Source organism: Macaca nemestrina, chromosome 5 (genome assembly GCF_043159975.1).
Source record: "Macaca nemestrina isolate mMacNem1 chromosome 5, mMacNem.hap1, whole genome shotgun sequence".
NCBI classification, from domain to species: Eukaryota; Metazoa; Chordata; class Mammalia; order Primates; family Cercopithecidae; genus Macaca; species Macaca nemestrina.
The window spans coordinates 139,935,119-139,960,192 of record NC_092129.1 but is presented as its reverse complement, the minus strand read 5'-3'; the positions used below and the strand labels follow the sequence as shown (position 1 = coordinate 139,960,192).

At 48.8% G+C, this 25,074-nt stretch overlaps 1 protein-coding gene across 1 annotated transcript; it reads right to left on the bottom strand.

Moving 5' to 3' along the window:
• Positions 1-2,996: 2,996 nt before the first annotated feature.
• LOC105489599 (peripherin 2) lies at positions 2,997-25,047 on the bottom strand. The gene is made up of 3 exons (XM_011754515.3): positions 23,792-25,047; positions 6,441-6,687; positions 2,997-3,648 (listed from the first exon to the last, which is right to left on the bottom strand). Exons 1-3 carry the CDS (start codon positions 24,370-24,372, stop codon positions 3,436-3,438), a joined length of 1,041 nt encoding a protein of 346 aa, XP_011752817.1. The 5' UTR covers positions 24,373-25,047; the 3' UTR covers positions 2,997-3,435.
• Positions 25,048-25,074: the final 27 nt, after the last annotated feature.

Sequence of the window (25,074 nt, the reverse complement as noted above, 5' to 3'; positions counted from 1 at the left end):
ATTGCTGAGTAGCATTCCGTTGTAGACTTCTGGGCAGTTGCCAGATGAAGGGCATTTGGGTGAGTTTGGATGATTGTTTTGGTGATTGCTGCAAACATTCATGGATAGGTTTTTGTACAAACCTGAATTTTCACTTCCCTCAGGTAAATAGCTAGAAGTTGTCACTTACATCTTAATCCTCCTCTTGACGCCATCCTGAGAGCTCAGCATTCTCTAATCTCTAACTTTGCCGTTTACACTCCTCTGTGATGGACAGGATAAAATGCTGTCAGGAGTTAAGGTCTGACATGTTTTTCCCCTTCCAGCCAATCTATCCATTGTGACCTGGGAAGGCACCTCTCTCTTCCCTGGACTTTCATAGTATTCGACAGACACTTTTCTCTTCCTAACACAGTGCTGCTGCCTGCCTGCCTGCGCTGTCATTGAGAGCCATCTTTTTAGCCAGTAGTGGATGAAAAGCCCTTTCTTGGTCCACGATTGCCCCTGGCTAAGCTGCAAACATGCTGGCTTAGCATAACAGGTGCCCGAACGAGGAGGGGCAGGGGAGCGTGCAGAGCGGGCACCTAATCTTATTAACCCATATTAAGGTTACTAGGGGTTTATTTACTGGCAGCTCAGTCCTGGGCTTGAAGCATGTTGTAAAGAAGTTGTGGGTTCTGGAACTGAGGCCAAAAATTCCAGGACACAGCTTCCCAAATATTCAGGATAGTCATCACCTGTTTCTTCACTATGGAGTGAGCATTTTAAAAATGAAAGTCCTAAGGCTCTGTCTTTACTCCTCACCCCTGTCCCAGGGCTATGCTGGCAGAACTTTAAAAGCTGGCTGGGCCAGGTGCAGTGGCTCACTCCTGTAATCCCAGCACTTTGGGAGGCCAAGGCAGGCAGATCACCTAAGGACAGGAGTTCGAGACCAGCCTGGACAACATGGCGAAACCCCATCTCTACTAAAAATATAAAAATTAGCGGGGTGTGGTGGCCAATGCTGTAATCCCAGCTAGTAGGAAGGCTGAGGCAGGAGAATCACTTGAACCCAGGAGGCAGAGGTTGCAGTGAGCTGAGATCATGCCATTGCAGTCCAGCCTGGGCAACAAGAGCAAAACTCCATATTTGGAAGGAAAAAAAAAAAAAAAAAGCTGCCTGGGTCCCTCAGGAGAACAGGATTTACACCAGCCCAACGGAAGACTGAAGTTACACACAAGCAAAAACCTGATAGTAGAGACTTCCTGGGCACTGGTAGGTGACCAAAAGGGATGGTCCAGGTTTCTCTAGCAACTACCGGCTACCTGAGAAGACCTGTTAAAATGCAGTTAACTCTAAGCCTGCTCCGAACCAATGAATGAGATATATTGTAGGGTCAATGCACTCTTGGGCCTCTCAACAACCTTCAGATGCTCAGGTTGTTCACATTTGCCCCTATAACCTGGCCCCGTAGGGATATTTCCCTGTTTGAGGAAATAATGTTTTGGCCAGAGGAGAAGAAAAAATGGCTTGGAGTTTTGCCTAAATTACTACATTAAAATTCCATGTATTCAGCTCTGGTTCAAACTCTAGCAAATGCTGAGATTATTTGGATATAATAATAGTCACTGCTATAATAGTCGCTGTTGTTACAGGTAAGAGATGGCCAGATGGAGTGATGTGATACACAGGCCATGTTTCTAACAATGATTGTTACCAATGCTTCCTTTTAGGGTGGGTTTCTTTTCCTTTTTGGCAAATACTAGCTGTAGTAGGGGATTCTGCGATACATGTTGAATGGGCTTAGTCATTTAACAAAAGTGATTTTCATACAGTATGAATTTTAATATCTGTTGACAGCTGTTAACAGCATAGTTACACTTGTGGGCCTAGAGCAGCATTTTCACCATGGTTCTCAGCACTCTTGAGAGACGGCGAGAGCTCAGGGACCTTTGCCAAAGATGTCTGGCTCAGCATTTTTTCAGTAGGGATCATTCCTTGGCCTCAATGAGACTCAGAAATCTAATTAAACTTGGGACCAACGTCTGACAGGGTGTCCAGACATCTTGGATCTGGTCTTCTGCTTGGGGGAATTAAGCCCAGAACATACCCCTGGCAGCACCAGAAGTCTTATTTTCTCTACACTGAAGTTCTTAGGACAGCAAAGAACCCAAACTCAGTCCAAAGTAACCTATTCCCAAACACCATCGGTCAGAAGCAGAGGTAAATTATCTACTGTTCCCTTTCTGGTTTTTGCCTTCTGGCTGTGGTCTCCAGCCAGGTAGGAATGAGCTCTCTTGAATATTCATCCAACTGGCGGAATTATGCTGGGCCCCGCCTTGGTCTGGTCACCAGGGTCTGGGAAGTCAGCAAAATCATTCCTTCCCCTGAAAGCTTCTCTTTCCTAAAGAAAGTGAAAACTCATGTATTTGCTAGCTCAGGAAGATGGGCTATCTCAAAGAATCTCCTTAGATGCAGAAGCATTCCAGAAATAGTGTTTTTCAAGATGGGTATCTGGGAGGGAAGAAACAGAAGAAGCTCCCAGAGAATTCCTTGCCCTTTGCTATGGACAATTAGTGTTGTCCATAGGGCTGTGATGGCCACCTGTGTGGGTGTCCCTGGGCCCACCAAGAACTGAGGCCTGGTCTCCAAAGGGTGGACTCATGTCTGATTGTTGCTCCTCTTCCACAGCAGGGCAGCAGCCCACCCCAGTGCTTCCACAGATGAGCCACACGAGATCACCCGGCACCCTAGGGGTGGTGTGGTGCTGGGACACGCCAGCAGCCTGACTTCCTCAACCCATGGTTCACTCCAGACTCAGTGACCGAGGGCATGTGAATGGGACACAAAAGCAGGCCTTTCACTGTGTTTTTGGTAGGGGAAATAATCTGCCTTGAAATTCTCTTGCGTCATGATTAAAGAATCCTGTTTAGAGCCCTCAATGCCTTAAGAGTCCATTATTCTTAGAAAAGTGTAACTTTCCCCCAACTTCTGGCATTAAGCAAATGGCCAACCTGTCAATCTTGGCATTGAAAAAAAAAAAAAAAAAAAAAGACAACATGGCCATTTTTCAGACTTCTGTACTTATGCACCAAGTGACACTTTGGATATAGAGTGAAGCAACATGGAGCTCATAAGAGGTAAATTCTAAAAGGGGAGCAGCCCTTGGATACGGCCAGTGACTGTAGGGTAGGACTAAATAGCCATCTGAGAGAGCCCCTGAGTCACCAGGAGGGCATATCCTAGGGCAGCGGGCCTGAAGGGAGCTCACTCATTCACATTTTGGGTCAGTCATTCAACAACTGTGTGTCAAATGCTTTTAGGGACCCTAAACTTAAATTCCACCATCAGGGAGAGTCTCTGTGAGATGGTGCCCTCCTTGGGAGATTCAGACTTTCAGAGTTGGACAAGGGGGAGATCCGCGTTTCTTGAGTCCACTATTTCTCAGTGTTCGGGAAGGGAGGGGCCCCAGGGCCCTCAGCCAGCCTCTGGGGCCTGGCCTGCGTCTGCACCCTCGGCTTCCACCTGGTTGCCCTTGCCCAGCTTCTTCACGCTCTCCAGAAAGGCCTTCCAGGTCTCTGGCACGCTCTTCTCCAGCAGCCAGCCCTCGCTCTCGCTCTCAGGTTCCTCGGGGTTGGACACACGGTCCAGTGACGTCTGCAGATAGCGCAGCCCAATTGTAATGGTCACCTGATGGCGGGAGAAGAGATTTAGAGACAATCTGGGAGAATCACTGGGAGCTGGATCATTCGGAAACCACAGGAGCCTCAAAATGAGGGTCCCAGAGAGGACTCAACCTGAGCACTGTGGAATGTGGATTGGTGACAGCCTGCCCCACGCTGCCCTGCCCTCAGTGCTCAACACACCTGACTCCTCCAGCCTCATCTCAGACCCCTCTCTTCCTCCCTTTCCAGCCACCCTGGGCTGCTTTGGGTTCGCCCATGCCCCATACTCTCTCCTCTCTAGGTCTTTACCATCTGCTATGCTCTGCCTAGAACCTTGTTCCACTCCATGTTCATCTGTTAATTCATCTTCAGCCCTTGGTGAGCTCCCCTGCAGCTCATCCTCCCTCCCCGCCCCCTCGGGTCACCCCCATCCCAGGTGCATTAATCCTGGGTTCCTTCACCTCGGTGCCCCTCTACACTCTGTCGCTTGGCACATATTGTGTGATTCAGTAACTTCTTTGGGTGGAATTAAGAGGTCACCTCTTTTCTGCATCTGCTGTGTGGTACTTATTTTTTTTTTTTTTTTTTTTTTTGAGACGAGTCTCGCCCTGTCACCCAGGCTGGAGTGCAGTGGCATGGTCTCAGCTCATTGCAAACTGTCTCCCGTGTTCAAGGAATTCTCGTGCCTCGGCCTCTTGAATAGCTGAGATTACAGGGGCCTGCTACCATACCTGGCTAATTTTTGTATTTTTTTTTGTTGTTGTTACTGTTGTAGATAGGTGGTTACCCCATGTTGCCAGCTGGCATTAGGTGCACAGGCAAGGTGACTCATTTAAAGGAATCTTTGGGAATCTCCTCAATGGAAAAAGCTTCCTCACCAAATGTTCCTGGCTTTGTACATTGGGATTTTGAAGTTTGGATTTTCTGCTCTCAAGGTAGCTAAAAGCACGTACCCTGAGTCACCGTGCCACCTCATTTACTAACAGTCTCTCATTCAACTCCTAGAGCAGTGCCTGGCATACAGGTACATGTTTAAGAAATATCTCTGACCGCACATGGTGGCTCACGCCTGTAATCCCACCACTTTGGGAGGCTGAGGCCAAGGCTGGTGGATTACTTGAGGTCAGGAGTTCAAGACCAGCTTGGCCAACATGGCAAAACCCCATCTCTACTAAAAATACAAAAACTGGCTGGGCATGGTGGTGCACACCTGTAATCACAGCTACTTGGGAGGCTGAGACAGGAGAATCACTTGAACGAGGTGGAGCTTGCAGTGAGCTGACATCATGCCAGTGCACTCCAGCCTGGGCGACAAAGCAAGACTTTGTCTGGAAAGAAAGATCTCTCAGCCAGGTGCAGTGGCACCCACCTGTAATCCCAGCACTTTAGGGGACCAAGGCAGGAGGATTGCTTGAAACCAGGAGTTAGAGAGCAGCCTGGGCAACAGAGCAAGACCCAATTTCTACAAAAGACTCTATGGAGTGTGACTCAGGGCACCCGCTTGCAGCTACTCTGCGTGTGCCTATAGTCCCAGCTGCTCAGAAGGCTGAGGTGGGAAGAGCCCTGAGCCCAGGAGTTTGAGGCTGCAGTGAGCTACGATCATGCCCCTGCACTCCAGCCTGGGCGACACAGTGAATTTTTCTTCTTGTCTCTAAAAAAAATAATAAACAATTTAAAATAATAAAAATTAAAAATGAATATCTCTTTAACCAAGGAGTAAATTCAGCACACTCACTGAGGATTTGCTTACATTGCAAGCCCTATAGTTTACAGAGGAACTGAGCGTTGCGGATAAGATGAACCCACACATTATTAGACTAACAGGTAAATGGGGGCCAGCATCTCAAGAAGCCCAAATCCAAACAGTACCCATTTCCTGAACACCTGCATATGCTGTTCATGTTGCCTCCCAATAGTCCCCAAAGCTAAGTGCTGTCACCCCATATAACAGAGAGGTTAAATGACTAAGACCTCAGTACCAAAAAGTGGGGACACAGGATGAACCTCCAAAGCATGCTAACTAAAAGAAGCCAAACGTAATATGGGTATATTTATATGAAATGTCCAAAATACATAAATCCAGAGAATAGTTGTCAGGGGTTGGGGGCAGGTTGGGAGGTGGTGACTGCTTCATGAGTGTGAGATTTTCTTGGGGGCTGATGGAAATCTTTTGGAACTAGGTAGAGGTGGTTGCACAACATTGTAAATCAACTAGATGACACCAAATTGTTTACCTTTTATAAATCTCACCTTAAATTAAAAAAAAAAAAAATGTGTCAGTTGTGTGCGGTGCTAACGCCTGTAATCCCAGCACTTTGGGAGGCCAAGGCGGGAGGATCACGAGGTCAGGAGATCGAGACCATCCTGGCTAACACGGTGAAAACCCATCTCTACTAAAAATAGAAAAAATTAGCCGGGCGTGGTGGCACATGCCTTTAGTCCCAGCTATGGGGAAGCTGAGGCAGGAGAATCACTTGATCCCAAGAGGGGGAGGTTGCAGTGAGCCAAGATCATGCCACTGCACTCCAGCCTGGGCAACAGAGAGAGACTCAGTCTCAAAAAAAAAAAAAAAAAAAAAAAAAAAAAAAAAAATTTAAGTGGTGGGAAAGAAACCAAAAACTAAATAAATGAATAAATAAATACAAAAGGTGGAGGCACTGGGTGGGGTTCAAGCCCAGGCTGATCTGACTCACAACCTCACTGAAGGCTGTTTCCAAGGAGGGAGGCATGCTCTCTCCAGGCCTGGCTCCGCCCCCATTAGACCGGAAGGGGCCAGAGGCTCTCCCTATCCCCACCCCCAGCTGGCCCAGGGCCTACCTCGAAGAGCCAAATGAGGAGTGTGACGACCCCCATGGAGTTCATGAGGCTGCTGTAGTAGCTGAGCAGGGCAGCCCTGCAGCCACGCACCCACAGGTTGAGCTCCTCCGTCTGGTGGTCGTAACTGTAGTGTGCTGAGTTGTTGGTGATCTGATACTGGATGCAGGGCCGTGGCGAGCTAGGATTGCAGCAGCTGAAGGGGACGCCATCTACCAGGTACCGCCCATCCACGTTGCTCTTGATTCGACTGGAAGGGAAAGAGACAACTGGAGATGGGCTTCCTGGGCTTCTCACCAGGGGCCACTTCCTCCCATCCCCTGCCTCTGGAAGCTTGGAATAGTCATTCACTCACATGCTTGGTATATATTTGCTGTGCACCTGCTACATGCCAGCCACTGTTCTAGGCACTGAAGACAAAGCAATGAATAAATGCCCCTGCCTTCCTCGACCTTATGGTCTAGAGGGTTGAGGCAGATGGTAATCCAAGACTCAAGTCAATAGGGAATACAGAAATTCACCCAACCGCTCTATGCTGCCAGGCCCTTTCTTGGGGCCATGCCTGGAGGGGAGGAGGAGCAGCAGGACAGGAGCTGTTGATGGACAAGCATCTGGCTGCCACTGGTGACGCCCCAGCTCCCTCACCAACCTCATCTCCCCCTTACAGGTCACTGGTGGCCAAGGCCCTTTCCAGCCAGGTGTTTCCAGAAGGCCTGCTCAGGCCCAGGGCCTGTGCAAAGGCAGGGGATGGAGACCCGAGGCAGGCACAGTCCTTGCCCTCAGAGGACTCCACCCCCAGCCAGGGGGGAGCTCCTGACTCACCTAAGGGACACAACTGCAAGCAGGTTCTCCAGGCTGATGGGCGGGGCTCCCAGCATATCTTCTGCACTTCTAAATTTTTTTGTATATTTATTTAGAGCTTACTATACATTCACACAGGTTCAGAATTCAAAAGGGATCTTTACAGTGAAAAGTCTCCCCTTCCCCTCAGACAGGCTGGGTATGTTCTACCTGACCTGGGTGTGATTACCCAGATGTTTCATGTGTCAAAACTCATTGAGCTGCACACTTGGGATTCGTGCATTTGGCTGGGCATGGTGGCTCAAGTCTGTAATCCCAGCACTTTGTGAGGCCAAGGCAGGAGGATCGCTGGAGCCCAGGAGTTCAAGGCAGCAGTGAGCTATGATCACACCACTGCACTGCACTCAGCCTGGGCAACAGAACAAGACTGTCTCTTAAAAAAAAAAAAAAAAAGATTTGTGCACTTGACTGTGTGCTTGTCATCTAAATAAAAAGTTGTGGGCAGGCGTGGTGGCTCACGCCTGTAATCCCAGCACTTTGGGAGGCGGAGGTGGGCAGATCACGAGACCAAGAGATCAAGATCAAGAGACCGAGACTGTCTCTCGGTCAAGAGATCGAGACCATCCTGGTCAATATGGTGAAACCCCGTCTCTACTAAAAATACAAAAATTAGTTGGGCGTGGTGGCACGCGCCTGTAGTCCCAGCTACTCAGGAGGCTGAGGCAGGAGAATCACTTGAACCCGGGAGGCAGAGGTTGCAGTGAGCCGAGATCGCACCACTGCACTCCAGCTGGGGCGACAGAGTGAGACCCCGTCTCAAAAAAAAAAAAAAAAAAAAAGAAAACAAAAAGTTGCGCGTAGGCCAGGTGCAGTAGCTCACACCTGTAATCTCAGCACTTTGGGAGGCCCAGGTGATTAGATGACCCGAGGTCAGGAGTTTGAGACCAGCCTGGGCAACATGGTGAAACCTCATTTCTACAATTAATAAAAATACAAAAAAATTTGCCAGGCGTTTTGGTGCATGCCTGTAGTCCCAGCTACTTGGGAGGCTGAGGCACGAGAATCACTTGAGCCCGAGATGCAGAGGTTGCAGTGAGCCAAGATCACACCACTGTAGTCCAGCCTGGGCGATAGAGTGAGACTCTGTCTCAAAAAAAAAAAAAAAAGAAAAGAAAAGAAAAGAAAAAAAAGTTGCAGGTGAACAATGTGTTACATAATAGACTTTTAGAACATAATAGAGAGCATAATTGTTTCCAATAGAGATTATTTTAAACAATGTTCATTGAAATGGTCACGAATCTCTTAAAAGATGTCCATGTTTCGCTTCTAAATAAAATCTCTTTAATACAAAATTCCTCCCACTCCTCATCTCTCAGCCTCCAGGTCCTGACCGCTGTGGCCAGCTCCACCAGAGAGAGGCTTCATGCATGGACAAGCAAACATGTTTTCATTTTTCCTGTTCTCTTTTTATTACTGCAAATGAGAACATTATATACATACTGTCTTGAACCTTTCTTTTTTCCCTTAGCAATATCTTGGAGATCTTTTTTTTTTTTTTTTGGCAGGGGTGGGAGATGAAGTCTCACTCTGTCACCCAGGCTGGAGTGCAGTGGTGCACCACCACACCCAGCTAACTTTTGTATTTTCAGTAGAGACGGGGTTTTGTCATGTTGGCCAGGCTGATCTGGAACTCCTGACCTCAAGTGATCCGCCTGCCTCAGCCTCCCAAAGTGCTGGGATTACAGGTGTGAGCCACCACGCCCAGCTGAGATATTTTCATATCTGTCAGTGGAGTGTCTTGGATTTTTTTTTCTTTTTTTTTAAGAGCTGCATGGTATTCCCATTGTGTGGATGGCACATGGGTCCTAGCCAGTTCCATACTGATGGAAGTTTCAGTTTTCCCAGTCTCTCATTAATACAAACATGGAAATCAGTCATTTTGCATATTGTGACTATACGGAGCAGGTAAATTCCTGGAAGATGGATCCTGGCATCAAAGGATGATCTTGCCAGATACCTGCCATATTTCTCCTCTGGTCTGTCCTGCGGGGGGCTGAGCGGGGAGGGGGCGGTTCACAAACCCAACCAGCCAAGCTGGTTGAACCCGTCCTCCACAGCCGCATCCACACAGATCAGACTTTTGATCTTTGCCAACCTGATCTTTGGAAAACAGTATCTCGGGGTTGTTTTCATTTCCATTTTTCTCATTACGAGTGAAGCTGAGCATCTTTTGGTGTGCTCAAGGACCACAGGCGTTCCATTTCCATGAAGCGTGTTGATTTCCGTCTATTATGATTAAGACTTTCTAGGAGGGCTGCATGAGGTGGCCTGGGTCATGGTAAACATGTTTCCACGCGCCCTGTAATCCCTGCCCTCTACTTCATGGGCAGAACACACTGCCCAGAGACCAGATGGCCCTGGGTGGCATGGACAGCACAGGTTGGTGATAAGAGCAGGACAGCCTGGGTTTACTCCTGGCTTGCCCACATGCCAGCTCCATCCCTCTGGACAAGTTCCTTAACCTCTCCCTGCCTCTACTTCCTTATATTTAAAACAAAGTTGACACGAGGATTGCATGAAGTGATACATGTAAGAGTGCTTGAAGAGTGCTGGTATTAATACATAGTAGCCATGCGCTGTGAGCAAAACCACCTCACCGGGCAGCTGGCCAAGCAAGAGCCGCCAGGGGCCGTGCTCTGAGTACCTGGGAGCTGACATCAGGTTGTAAGAACAGAGCCCGCCACGCGATATCATATCACGGGAGAGCCCTCACTGGGGAGTTGGCAGTGCAGGTTCTACCAGCTGTGGTGAAGAAGCTGTCGGCTCCTTGAGGGCAGGATCGTGTGGGGTACCCTCCGTAGTGGTCCCAACACAGAGCACCTGCCGGCTGGCACTGCCTGCCCACCGCTCAAAGCCCCACTCCAGCCACGTGCGTGGGGAAGGCAGAAACTGTGTCTTGCTCAGCTGTCCCTCTGCAGCCCCTCGCTGGGGGGCACCGGGCTGTGGGTGACGGAATTGGGGCAGGGGTAGGAAGACAAGCTGGAGCAGTGTGGGAAGGGCCTTTGGCTTGGGCCTCCGGCTCCCCTGAGGGCTCCCTGAGGACGGGCTGTGTCTCCCTTCAGACTGGGGACCCCTGAAGATAGGGCTGCATGTCCCCTCAGACTGGGGCTTCCTGAAGACAGGGCTGCGTCTCCCTCACACTGGGAACTTCCCAGGGGCAACATGGGTCAGCCTGGGGGAAAAGGCCGAGCTTGGTGAACGCTGGGACTTGCCTGGGTCACCAGCCTGGGAACCCTTGGGGTCTCTCACTTCTGGAGCTATCCCTCCCCCACTCCAAACATCGTCTTGTTTACTCAGTGCTTGCCCTCATTCCAACCACAGATTAAGGCTCCTCTCACCCTCTTAAGACAAAGCCAGGCAGAGGAGAGCGCCTTAGTGGTGAGCCGGCTATTTATATCACAGCGTGTTTCCCAGGCTATGAATTTCACTCTGCAGTAGGGGAGGAGTCACTAGGGTTTGAAAGGGTCTTGAATAAAATAAGGCCTATGTTCTAGGCCACTCTCCCATAAGTAAGGCACATAGAGCCTGGGAAAATGATCATGTCTGAGTTTTTCTGGAAAAACCAACATAATTTAGTAAGTGAATCAAATCAGTAAGGCCAGTCATAGGGCAATGGGCAGGGGTACACCTGACAGGGGGTCACCCCAAGCAGGACGCTGGCTGAGGGACACCTGTGAGACCTTGAGAACTGGCCTAATCTCTCTGAGACTGAGTTTTCTCATCTAAGAAATGAGATTTTAAACACTTGACGGGATGGTGGACATTAAATGGGACCACATGCGTAGAGCATTGGGTACACACTATGTGTTTAGTATGCTTTGAAGATGGCTTTTTTGGGTAGTGCCGTGGTTTGAATGTGTCCCCCAAAGTTCCTGTGTTGGAAACGTGAGGCCCAGCATGACAGTGGCGAGAGATGGGACCTTTGAGAGGTGACTGGATTACGAGGGCTCTGTCCTCATGAGCAGATTAATGCCATTATCACAGGAGTGGGTTCCTGAGGAAAAGGATGAATTCAGGCCCCTCAGCAGATGCGGCCCCACCACCTTGGACTTCCCAGTCTCCAGAACAGTAAGAAATAAATCTCGCTTTTTATCAGCTTTCCAGACTCAAGTACTCTGTTACAGCAGCTCCCAGTGAACTAAGACAGTAAGTCACTGGGCGTAAGGTAGTACAGACAGTGAGGGGTGACATAAGGAGAAGACACAGCCCCGTCCTCAGACAGCCCCAGTCTGTGGGAGACACAGTCCTGTCTTCAGAGACCCCCAGTCTGTGGGAGACACAGCCCCGTCCTCAGGGAGCCCCAGTCTGAGGAAGACACAGCTCCGTCCTCAGGGAGCCCCATTCTGAGGGGAGACGCAACCCCATCCTCAAGGAGCCCCTGTCTGAGGGGGAAATGCAGCCCCGTCCTCAGGGAGCCCCAGTTTGAGGGGAGACACAGCCCTGTCTTCAGGGAACCCCAGTTTGAGGGAAACGCAGCCCCATCCCCAGGGAGCCCCGGTCTGAGAGGAGACACAGCCCCATCCTCAGGGAGCACCCCCAGTCTGAGGGGAGACACAGCCCCATCCTCAGGGAGCACCCCCAGTCTGAGGGAGACACAGCCCCATCCTCAGGGAGCCCCAGTCTGAGGGGAGACACAGCCCCATCCTCAGGGAGCCCTGGTCTGAGGGAGACACAGTCCCATCCTCAGGGAGCCCTGGTCTGAGGGGAGACACAGCCCAGCCCTCAGGAAGCCCCAATTTGAAGGGGAAACACAGCTCTGCCTTCAAAGAGTTCCCGTCTGAGAGGGGAGACACCCCATCTAGCCAGGTTCTAATCTTCTTCCTGAGATGTCTACGAATTGTTTAAGAAGAGCAAGCAGGTACCTGTATGTAGTCTGTGGGTTCCCTGGGAAGAATGGTGAACAGCGAAAGCTTGGTGCCAGCTTCTCCCTCAGACTGGGGACCCCTGGCTAGGCCTTCCTGGCTGGTAGTCCCTGGTTCCAAAATGTCTGAGCTCCCTCATGCTCTACCTCTCACCCCAAGATACTACAGCTCTGCTCATCCTGCGACCTTTTTTTTTTTTTTTTTTTTTTTTGAGACGGAGTCTCGCTCTGTCGCCGGGGCTGGAGCGCAGTGGCCGGATCTCAGCTCACTGCAAGCTCCGCCTCCCGGGTTTACGCCATTCTCCTGCCTCAGCCTCCTGTGTAGCTGGGACTACAGGCGCCCGCCACCTCGCCCGGCTAGTTTTTTGTATTTTTTTAGTAGAGACGGGGTTTCACCGTGTTTGCCAGGATGGTCTCGATCTCCTGACCTCGTGATCCGCCCGTCTCGGCCTCCCAAAGTGCTGGGATTACAGGCTTGAGCCACCGCGCCCGGCCACTTGAGCCACCGCGCCCGGCCGCTTGAGCCACCGCGCCCGGCCCCTGCGACCTTTAAAAGAAGTGTTGTAAACTGACTGAAGACCTCATGTTCTTCTTCATGTGCTCCGGTAAGATGCACAGAGCGGCAATGTAGGAAATGTTCTTGCCACAGCTGAGCCTGATCCAACCACACCTAGACCCAGACTACTGGTTTATGAGGAAATACAGGGAACAGAAGAACAAGTTAAACAACACCACTTGACTGCAATTGCCCATTTCCAAACTATGGGGGATTCTGCAGGAGAATCCCAGTTTCTCTTACATACATGGCATGAAAAAGGGGCCAGTTTCTTAGTAAAACAGACGGGAAACCAAACAACCAAATGCAAAGCATAAACTTGGTTTGGATCCTAAATTGACCAACTGTAAAAAGCATTCCGAGACTATCAGGGAAAACTGAACATAGACTGGGTATTGGTTGATATTGCCATTAATTCTGTTGACTGTGACTGGTCTTGTGCTTATGTTCAGCAGAAACAAAAGGGCAAAAAACAAATAAAGCCTCTTTGTCTGTTGGAGATGCCTATTAAAGTATTTATAGGTAAAAGGAAAGTATGTCCAGGATTTGCTTTAGGATATTCAGAAGGGGAGAACGTGTTTGGGGGAGGGTAGTATATATGAAACAGGCAAAATGTTGATATTTGTTCCTAGGTGATGGCTTCTTGTCTTTGGGTTTTTAGTTTTTGTTTTTGTTTGAGACAGAATTTCTCTGTTGTTGCCCAGGCTGGAGTGCAATGGTGCAATCTCAGCTCACTGCAACCTCTGCCTCCCAGGTTCAAGTGATTCTTCTGCCTCAGCCTCCGAAGTAGCTGGGATTACAGGCACTCGCCACGACGCCCATGCCCAGCTAATTTTTTTTTTTTTTTTTTTTTTTTTTGTATTTTTAGTAGAGACAGGGTTTCACCATGTTGGCCTGGCTGGTCTTGAACTCCTGACCTCAGGTGATCCACCCCCATCAGCCTCACAAAGTGCTGGGATTACAGGCGTGAGCCACTGTGCCAAGTCTGTTTTTCCCTTTTGTTTTTGGGGGTTTTTTTTGTTTTTGTTGTTTGTTTGTTTGTTTGTTTGTTTGAGATGGAGTCTTGCTGTGTCACCCAGGCTGGAGTACAGTGGCACGATCTCGGCTCACTGCAAGCTCCACCTCCCGGGTTCACGCCATTCTCCTGCCTCAGCCTCCCAAGTAGCTGGGACGACAGGTGCCCGCCACCACGCCCAGCTAATTTTTTTTGTATTTTTAGTAGAGAGAGGGTTTCACCGTGTTAGCCAGGATGGTCTCAATCTCCTGAGCTCATGATCTGCCCGCCTCGGCCTCCCAAAGTGCTGGGATTACAGGCATGAGCCAATGCGCCCAATCTGTTTTTCCCTTTTTCTAAGAGACCTTGGGCTCAAGTGATCCTCCCACCTCAGCTTCCAAGTAGCTGGAGTTACAGGTGTGTTGCCACCACACCTGGCTAGGTGATGGCTACATGGGAATTAATTATACTGAACTCTTTAATTTTGTAAAAGCTTGAGTTTTTTTCTATAATAGAAGTTGAAAATGCAATAAAACAAGATAAAAGAGCATCAGTTGAGAACTACAGGCCTGGCACGGTGGCTCACACCTGTAATCCCAGCACTTTGGGAGGCCAAGGCGGGTGGATCACCTGAGGTCGGGAGTTCGAGACCAGCCTGGCCAACATGGTGAAACCCTGTCTTTACTAAAAATATAAAAATTAGCCAGGTGTGGTGCTGGGCGCCTGTAATTTCAGCTACTCGGGAGGCTAAGGCAGGAGAATTGCTTGAACCCAGGAGACAGAGGTTGCAGTGAGCCGACATGGTGCCACTGCACTCCAGCCTGGACAATAGAGTGAAAGTCCATCTCAAAAAAAAAAAAAAAAAAAAAAGAGAGAGAGAGAGAACTATACATCTCTTTCACTGACACCTTGCTCTGAAAAGAGAGAGTCAATGAGGGAGATAGCATTTCTGGATTTGGCTCCTCCCTCTGAGAGCCTCCTCCAAGTGTAGCAGAAAGTGTGTCCCCCTCTTCCTGGCCCACCCAGGACCACCAGGCCAGGGGAGCGAGATGAGATGCGGGAGGTTGAAGCCCAGTGACAACCCCATTTACCACAGGCCCTGCAGAGCCCAGGATGGTGTTCCTAGTTTCTGTGGGGCCACCTCGTGATTATTTAAGATGTTGGCACAGAAGCACTGGAATCCGAACCTAATCCATTCATGTTTTCCAACCCTGCATCATCTCTGTCCACTCCTTTCCCTGTCCTTCTGGGAGAGGAAATGGAGAGCAAAAAGACAGGGAAAGGCTGGGAGCGGTGGCTCACACCTGTAATCTCAGCGCTCTGGGAGGCCGAGGCAGGCAGATCACCTGAGGTCAGGAGTTTGAGACCAGCCTGGCCAACGTGGAGAAATCCCATCTCTACAAAATTACAAAAATTAGCTGGGCATGATGGTGGGTGCCTGTCATCCCAGGTACTCGGGAGTCTGAGGCAGGAGAAGCACTTGAACCCGGGAGGCGAAGGTTTCAGTGAGCCGAGATCGCGCATTGCACTCCAGCCTGGGTGACTGAGCAAGACTCCATCTCAATAAAAAATAAAAATAAAAATAAAATAAAATAAAAAAAAGAGAAAGACAGGGAGAAGAGGGAGAAAAGCAAGACTTCCCCTACCTCAAGCAGCCTGGATAATTTGAGGCTTCTGTCACTCAGTGAACAAACATTCATTTAATGCCGAAGGTATACAAGAGGTACTTTAACATCACTGGGAAACAGCAGAGTAGGGTGAAAGGAGCAGAATTAAAATCTGGCACGCTGTATAATGGAATATTATTTCACCATAAAAAGGAATGAAGTTCTGATACATGCTACAACGTGGATGAACTTTGAAAACACTATGCTAAGTGAAAGAAGGCAGACACAAAAGGACAAATGTTATATGACTCATTCATATGAACAGGGAAATCTATAGATATAGAAAGTAAACGAGTGGTTACTTAGGGCTAGGGGGAGGGGAGGCTAGGGAGTAAAGCTAAACAATGCAAGGTTTCCCTTAGAAGTGATGAAAATGTTCTAAAATTGATTGTAATGTTGGTTGTCCAACTCTGTGAATATACTAAAAACCATTGAATTGCGTACTTTTAATGGGTACATTGTTTGGTATGTGAATTATATCTCAATAAAGCTGTTTTTTCTTTTTGTTTGAGACAGGGTCTCACTCTGTTGCCCAGGCGGGAGTACAGTGGTGCAATCACAGCTCACTGCAGCCTCAATTGCTTCGGCTCAGGTGATCCTCCCACCTCAGCCTCCCGAGTAGCTGAGACTATAGGCACACACCACCACACCTAATTAATTTTTGTATTTTTTGTAGGGATGGGGTTTGACCACGTTGCCCAGGCTGGTCTCGAACTCCTGGGCTCAAGTGATCCATCCGCCTCAGCCTCCCAAAGTGCTGGGATTACAGGTGTGAGCCACCACAAGTGGCCGAAACTGGTTTTTGTTTTGTTTTGTTTTGTTTTGTTTTTTGCCTCCCCCACTTCCTATTGTGTGATCTTAGGCACGTCCCTTAACCTCCTGGGCCTCAGATTTCTCATATGTAAAATGGAGATAATAATACTAGCTGGGCACAGTGTCTCACTCCTGTAATCCCAGCACTTTGGGAGGCTGAGGCGGGTAGATCACTTGAGGTCAGGAGTTCAAGACCAGCCTGGGCAACATGGTGAAACCCCTGTCTCTACTAAAAATACAAAAATTAACCGGGCGTGGTAGCACACGTCTGTAATCCCAGTTACTCAGGAGGTTGAGGCAGGTAAATCGGTTGTACACGGGAGGCAGAGGTTGCAGTGAGCCAAGACGGTGCCACTGCACTCCAGCCTGAGCAACAGGGCAAGATTGTCTCAAACAAACAAACAAACAAAAACTAAAAAAATTAAGACAAAAACTTCCCAGGAGGGGTTTTGTGCAGGATAAATTTGGGTCTTTTCTCTCTCCCAAATGACTTGGCAACATGGTCATAGGCAGGCTGGGGATGGGGTGCAGTCACTGGGCTACTCCCCTGAGACAGAGCAGCCAAAACTCTTGTAAGGCCAGGTGCCGTGGCTCACACCTGTAATTCCAGCAATTTGGGAGACTGAGGCAGGCGGATCACTTGAGGTCAGGAGTTCCAGACCAGCCTGACCAACATGGTGAAAAATTAGCCAGGTGTGGTGGCATGTGCCTGTAATCCCAGCTACTCAGGAGGCTGAGGCAGGACAATCTCTTGAACCCAGGAGGCGGAGGTTGCAGCAAGCTGAGATCGTGCCACTGCACCACAGCCTGGGTGATAGAGTGAGACTCCATTTCAAAAAACAAAACAAACAAACAAACAAAACTCTTGTAAATTCCCATAAGAATATGGAATTGTTTCTACCTGATCTTATTCATTAGATCAGGAACCTTCAGGAGCCAGCCTGGATCTTAAAGATTCCTCTGAGAAATCTCCCAAACCTGCCCACCCCTCCATGCTTACTGAGGCTATGCACTCTATCCTCAGGTTCCTGGGGGCCCCACGGTGGGGCACAACGGGGGAGGCCAGAATGCAGGCATCCAGCTCCTCCTCTCAGGAGCTGGACTGAAGATGCCAGAAGGTGAAGACCTCAACTTTCTCTAGCCCAGTCTAGTGAAGTGCCCACTGCACAGAATGGAAAGTTATTCCAGGGACAGAGCCTGCAGAAATGCCTGGAAATCGTGGCACCACACACTGCCCATGCCCCGTCTGTGTCAGCGGAGGATCCCTGTGCATTTTCTCCAGGCTATCCGTGCTCAGACCAGCTCACTTCTCCTGGGATTGCTTCCCCACAGTCCTCAGGTCAAGCAGGAGAAAGAGGCTCACCCCAAACTCTTTGTTGGCTCATCCAACTTTGATGGGGAGAGGAGAAACAAAACAAAGGAGAATTCTGCCTGGCATGGTGGTGGGTGCCTATAATCCCAGGTACTCTGGAGGCTGAGGTGGGATGCTTGCTTGAAACCAGGAGTTCAAGACCAGCCTGAGCAACAGAGTGAGACCTCATCTCTATTTTTTTTTTTTTAAGAAAATAATTTTTTTTCTTTTTCTTAAGGCAGGGTCTCACTCTGTCACCCAGGCTGGAGTGCAGTGGCGCAATCTTGGCTCACTGCAACCTCGAACTCCCAGGCTCAAGTGATTCTCCCACCTCGGCCTTCCAAGTAGCAGGGACCACAGGTGCATGCCACTGTGCCCTAGCTCTTTTTTGTTTTGTTTTGTTTGTTTTTGTTTGGTTGGTGTTTTTTCTTTTTTTGAGATGGAGTTTCGCCCTTGTTGCCCAGGCTGGAGTAGAATGGCACCATCTCAGCTCACTGCAGTCTCCGCCTCCCAGATTCAAGCAATTCTGCCTCCGCCTCCCAAGTAGCTGGGATTACAGGCATGTGCCACTGAACCTGGTTAATTTTTTCTTTTTTTTTTTTTCTTTTTTTTTTTTTTTTGAGACGGAGTCTTGCTCTGCCCAGGCTGGAGTGCTGTGGCGCGATCTCGGCTCACAGCAAACTCCGCCTCCCGGGTTCATGCCATTCTCCTGCCTCAGCCTCCCGAGTAGCTGGGACTACAGGGGCCCACCACCACGTCCGGCTAATTTTTTTTGCATTTTTAGTACAGACGGGGTTTCACCTTGTTAGCCAGGATGGTCTTGATCTCCTGCTCATGATCCACCCGCCTCAGCCTTCCAAAGTGCTGGGATTACAGGCGTGAGCCACCGCACCCGGCTAATTTTGTATTTTTAGTAGAGACAGAGTTTCACCAAGTTGGTCAGGCTGTTCTCAAACTTCTGACCTCAAGTGATCCACCCGCCTCGGCCTCCCAAAGTGCTAGGATTACAAGCGTGAACCACCTCACCAGGCCTTTTTTTGTTTGTTTTTTGTAGAAGTGAAGTCTTATTATGTTGCCCAGGCTGGTCTTGTACTCCTGGCCTCAAGGGATGCTCCTGTCTCAGCCTCCCAAAGTGCTAGGATTACAAGCATGAGCCTGCACCTGGCCAAAAATTTCTTTTAAAAAGATCTTGGTGGCCAGGGGCAGTGGCTCACGCCTGTAATCCCAGCACTTTGGGAGGCCAAAGAGGGTGTATCACTTGAGGTTAGGAGGTCGAGACCAGCCTGGCCAACATGGTGAAACCCAGTCTCTACTAAAAATACAAAAAAAATTAGCTGGACCTGGTGGCGGGCACATGTAATCCCAGCTACTTGGGAGGCTGAGACAGGAGAATCAATTGAACCAGGGAGGCAAGGATGCAGTGAGCTGAGATCGCACCATTGCACTCCAGCCTGGGCAACAAATAAAAAAAGAGAAGGATCTTGTTGGATGATAACCTCCCTCTCCCTGCCCTTTTGCCGGCCTCACGTCTTTGCCATCAGAATCCTAGCCCCGGGGGTGTGCCGAGATAATCCAGAAGGTAAATGCTTACCATTTCTCAGTGCTTGTGATCTCAAAAATATATATATATATAACTTACATTTTTCATGGATGGGTTTTGGAGAGCTAGCTTTGTCATGTAAACTTACTAAACCTTCCAACATGAAGCCGTGAAAACGTGAACAGAAAAATGTTTTAGTTTTCCTTGGAGGTGGGAGTAGGTGCCATTCCACAGTCTCTCATTCAGTCCTTCTTTCATTCCTTCTACCAACTTTAGATAAGAGCTGTGCTCTGGTCTCAGGCACTGCCCCTCAGGCAAACCCAGCTCTGAGCAGCTTTCTGAACATAACCCCAGGAGCCTCACTTCCCTTGTGGGCCTTGTTCAGTGATGATTCATGTGAAAGTCTGTGGGACTGGGTGCGGTGGCTCATGTTTGGAATCCCAGCACTTTGGGAGGCTGAGGCAGGAGCACCACTTGAGCCCAGAAGTTTAAGACCAGCTTGGCCAACGTGATGAAACCCCATCTCTACTAAAAATAGAAAAATTAGCTGGAGGCTGGACAAGGTAACTCATGCCTGTAATCCCAGCACTTTGGGAGGTCAAGGCAGGTGGATGATCTGAGCTCAGGAGTTCAAGACCAACCTGGGGGCAACATAGCGAAACCCTGTCTCTACTGAAAATACAGAAAATTAGCCAGATGTGGTGGCTCGCACCTGTAGTCCCAGGTACTTGGGAGACTGAGATGGGAGAATCACCTAAGCCTGAGAAGTGGGAGTTGTAGTGAGCCTGGATAGTGAGACCATCTCAAAAAAGTGAGACCCTGTCTCAAAAAAAAAAAAAAAAATTAGCCCAGTGTGGTGCCACACACACCTATAATCTCAGCTGCTTGGAAAGCTGAGGCACGAGAATAGCTTGAACTCAGGAGGTGATAGTTGCAGTGAGCCAAGATTGTGCCACTGCACTCCAGCCTGGGCAATAGAGTGAGACCCTGCCTCAAAATAACTATTAATTAATTAATTAAATAAAAAGAAAAGTCTGTGGGAAATGATAATGTGATCCTCTCTCGGCAAAGGTGGCCCCCTATCAGGCTATATCCTTGGAAGAACAGGCAGCCCACTGAGGTATGAGGTCACCGGAGGTTTTGAAAAGGAGAAAAGCATTTCAGTTCTAAGAAACCTGTATGCTAATTCTTTATTTATTCATTTATTTTATTTTTTTTTATTTTTATTTTTTTTTTCTGAGATAGGGTCTTACTCTGTCACCTAGGCTGAAGTGCAGTGGCATGATCTCAGCTCACTACAACCTCTGCCTCCTGGGCTCAAATGAGCCTCCTGCCTCAGCCTCCTGAGTAGCTAGGACCACAGGTGCAAGCCACCACTCCTGGCTAATTTTTTTATGTTTTTGTTTTGTTTTGTTTTGTTTTTTTAGAGTCAAGGTTTCATCATATTGCCCAGGCTGGTCTCGAACTCCTGAGCTCAAGTGATCCTCCCACCTTGGCCTCCCAAAGAGCTGGGATTACAGACATGAGCCACTGATCCCAGCCCTAATTGTGTCTTAAGACCAACTTTGTGGAAAGTTAAAGCCAAACGTCCATTTTTTCCTGGAAATTTAGCCTAAGGGAAATAAAAGACAGAGACAGAGAGAAGTAAAAGGCTCAAAGATGCCCATTCCAGTGTTACTTATAATAGAGGTAAATAAAAATTTGAATGCCTGCCTAAGCATGTACATTCATTCAGTGGACTTCTTTTTTTTTTTCTTCTTCTTCTTCTTCTTCTTCTTCTTCTTCTTCTTCTTCTTTGAGACTGAGTCTCACACTGTCTCTCAGGCTGGAGTGCAGTTGCGTGATCTCGGCTCACTGCAACCTCCACCTCCCTGATTCAAGTGATTCTCCTGCCTCAGCCTCCTGAGTAGCTGAGATTACAGGTATATGCCACCTCGCCCAGCTAATTTTCTGTATTTTTAGTAGAGATGGGTTTTCACTATGTTGGTTAGGCTGGTCTCGAACTCCTGACCTCGTGATCTACCCACCTCGGCCTCCTAAAGTGTTGGGATTACAGGTGTGAGTCACTGCACCCGGCTTCAGTGGACTTCTTATGCAACCATTAAACATGATCATTTTGGACATTATGCAAATGTTACACTATCAGATTACAAAATGGAACACTAAATTGTGTGTGTGTGTGGTTTTTTGTTTGTTTGTTTGTTTTGTTTTGTTTTTGAGACGGAGTTTCCCTCTTGTTGCCCAGGCTAGAGTACAATGGTGAGATCTCAGCTCATCGCAACCTCCGCCTCCTGGGTTCAAGCAATTCTCCCGCCTCAGCCTCCTGAGTAGCTGGGATTACAGGCATGAGCCACTATGCCTGGCTAATTTTGTATTTTTAATAGAGACGGGGTTTCTCCATGTTGGTCAGGCTGGTCTCGGACTCCCGACCTCAGGTGATCCGCCTGCCTCCGCCTCCCAAAGTGCTGGGATTACAGGCGTGAGCTACCACATCCGGCCTTAAATTGTCTTTATACTATGATTACACTGTATGACTATGTAAATGTGAACAATACTAGACTGAAATGTAGAAAAATTAAAGGCATTAATCAAGTTATGGGTGAGAAGCTAGCTTGAATTTGTTTTCCTATTTTGGTTTCTCTTAATATTACTGCTGCATTTTTTGTGCGTGTAATAGAAGAATTTTTCCCAAGTCAATAGAGTTTGGAAAATTTCCCACCAACAAGTTAGTATGGGACATTGAAGGAGTTTTGATTCGGCTAAATATTTGCCTGAAATTTTTGAATCCATTGACCATTGAGAGTGGAGTGACCTAGATCATTCCTTCACTCTGATACAAAAGGGGACTTGGAGTTACCGAGAGATTTGAATACATCTATCCAAGAACTGACTCTATGCAGGAGACAATCAAGGGAAATGATGGAGGAAAAGATGAAAAGCCCCTTCTCATCTGCTCACAGAGGCTGGTTCTACCACCGGCCTCTCCCACTCCCCAGGAATTCTGCTTGTGCCCCTGGCTTCACACTCTCCTCGGGAGATTTATATAAATCGTGGCATCTTGTGCCGCCCCTGCAGACCTGTCACCTGGGAAGGGCACAGCCCTTTACAATCCTCTCCTGACTGGGGATTTGCAACAGTAATCTCCATCCACAAGAAAATAAAATCCCGAGAAGTGACCTTCACTGTGACGTCCCCTCCATCTGCAGGGCAGCTAAGCTAGCCATTTGGGCGCCATTAATGTTGTTTTGGGCTTCAGACATGTCCTGCTGCTGGTACCAATGCCCTGAGTTCAAGTTCCCTTTGGACTTACCAGCCTTACTCAGAAGAAAAAAAAACCACCCCTAGGAATAACTGAACCCCTAACCTCAGCCAGGTAGGGTCGAGTCGGACAGAAAGAAGAGGTGAGTGAGAGCGGCTGCCTCAAGGCAGGCTGCCCTTTCCCGGAAAAGTCACTCAAGCACCAGGTTGGTGGGCGTGTTGAGAAGAGCAGCCCACTGGAGCCAGCACACAGGCTGTTCCCTCCGACACAGAAGTTGAGAGTCCCTCTTTCACCAGCACCTCCCACAGCCCATCGCAGCATTTTACTTTTACATATGCCAAGAATACTTTAGAAATGTTTTATCACGTTGCACTATCATGACCTACTAAGTAAACACCAGCAGGCATTTGATGAGTACCTGCTGCATGCCAGGTGCCAGCCAGGGCTAGGAGGTGACTTCCAAAATTACCTATTCTATTCCAGTGCCTTCATTTAAAAGATAGGCAAACCACAGCGCAGAGTGACTAGTGACCTGCCCAAGGTCACAAGACCTTGAACAACAGAGTCAAAACTTCAGCCTAGATCTCGTGACTTTCCCTTCCCTTGCTCTTTCCAACATATCCAGACAAACGTCTTGGGAATGGATGCTCAGGGTTGAAAGGTTGGAAAACAAGGGAACTAAGTAGGAAATTGTTTTACTTTTTAAAATTATTTTTATTTATTTATTTATTTGAAACAGGTTCTCGCTCTGTCACCCAGGCTGGAGTGCAGTGGCACGATCTCGGCTCACTGCAAGCTCCGCCTCCCGGGTTCACACCATTCTCCTGCCTCAGCCTCCTGAGTAGCTGGGACTATAGGCGCCCGCCACCACGCACAGCTAATTTTTTTGTATTTTTAGTAGAGACAGGGTTTCACCGTGTTAGCCAGGATGGTCTCAATCTCCTGACCTCATGATCAGCCCATCTCAGCCTCCCAAAGTGCTGGGATTACAGGTGTGAGCCACCGTGCCCGGCCCTAAATAGGAAATTTGAACTTCTGGGATTGAATCCAGCTACTTTGAATGAATGAGACAAATAGCCAAATAGCACCTCAGTATTTGTGATCGATGAATGACCTCCATCCCTCTGTATAAAGCGGACACATATTCCTGCCTGGCTCTTCCTCCCAAGGAGCTCCTATCCAAACAGCTTATATAAATTGACACCTTCTTCCCACCTTAGCCAACATTAGGTTGAACCATATGAAGTTGCCATTTTTTTATGGGTCAAAGAGGTAGAATATTAGCAGTTTCATATGGTTCAACCTGATACACCCTCACATACGCAGCAATAAGGTGTGCACCCAATGGAGAGGAAAAGGCACTGGGTGTGGGGAGAGGGACTGGTCAGAGGCCTGAGCCTCAGTGTCCCCGATATATTAATAGCTCTGACCCCAGGACTGGAAGCCACTCACTCTTTGACTTCTTTGGAGGAAAAGTCCAGGTAGCGATTGCTGATCCACTGAATCTCAAACCAGTCCCGAAAACCGTTGTTGCCGCAGCATTTGAACTCGATCTGCAGCATGTCGATGGTCTTCTTCATGAAACACCTGCCAGGGGTGTCTGTGTCCCGGTAGTACTTCATACCGTTCTTGAGCCCTTGGCCCAGGGTGTTCTCCAGCGAGCCCCGCAGCAGAAAGCAGCAGAGAGCCACGAGGAAGAGGACGATGTTGAAGAGGACACAGATAGCCAGGTATGGCTTCAGCCAGGGCTTCCATCTGGCGTACTTGGCCGGGTCCAGGGCATCGTAGCAGATCTTCCCAGCCAGAGAGTTGAAGACACAGGATAGCACCCCCATCCCTATCAATGAGTTGGGCACAAAATGGCTCTCGGAATTATTCATCACGTCGCTCCTCTTTCGGAGTTCAATCTTCAGGAACAGTCCTAGGCTGAAGATGATGATACCAGCCAACACAGAGAACCAGTTCATGAGCCAGAGCCCTTGGGCCAACTTGACCCGCTTCTTCTGGTCAAACTTGACTTTCAGTAGCGCCATGCTTGCGGAGTGTAGTCCGGGTTGCTTCCCGCGGCACAGCTCCCACCCCGAACCTTAACGAGCCCGGAGGCGGATAACTTAGGGCCTTGGGAAAAGTGCAGATGGCCCAAGCTGTAGGGAGCTGCCCTGGGGGCTGCCCATGTCGAGCCCTCCTAGCCTGAGATCCCTGCAAATGCAGTAGTGGTGGCAGGGGTCTCAGAATCTCAGCTTGAGCAGGGGCTAGTCCTGGTCCTGGGCGTTGTTTCTTCAGTGCCCTTCCCAGCCAAGAAGGGGCAGCCTGAATGCTGCAGATTAAAAGTGGGATCCACAAGACGTTTTGCTAATCTCTTTAGCCAGGTTCATCCCATTAGATAAAGCCATGCCACTCTCAAAACATGGTCAAAAGCAGCCTCCAGGTACATGCTGGACCAGAGAGCTCTGGGTACAGCTTGGAGAATCAGGAGCAAAGGGCAAGAATGTCCAAAAGAATGGGCTGTATCTGGAGGTCTGGCTCAGACCATGTTGCTCCCCAAAAGCACATTTCCAGGCCAATCTCCTTCAACATTTAAAACTTTCTGTAGGTCAAATAAATTGTTATCCTCTTTGAAAAAAGAAATGACAGGGCCAAGCACAGTGGCTCACACCTATAATCCCAGCACTTTGTGAGGCCAAGTTGGGTGGATTGCTTGAGCCCAGGAGTTCAAGACCAGCCTGGGCTACATA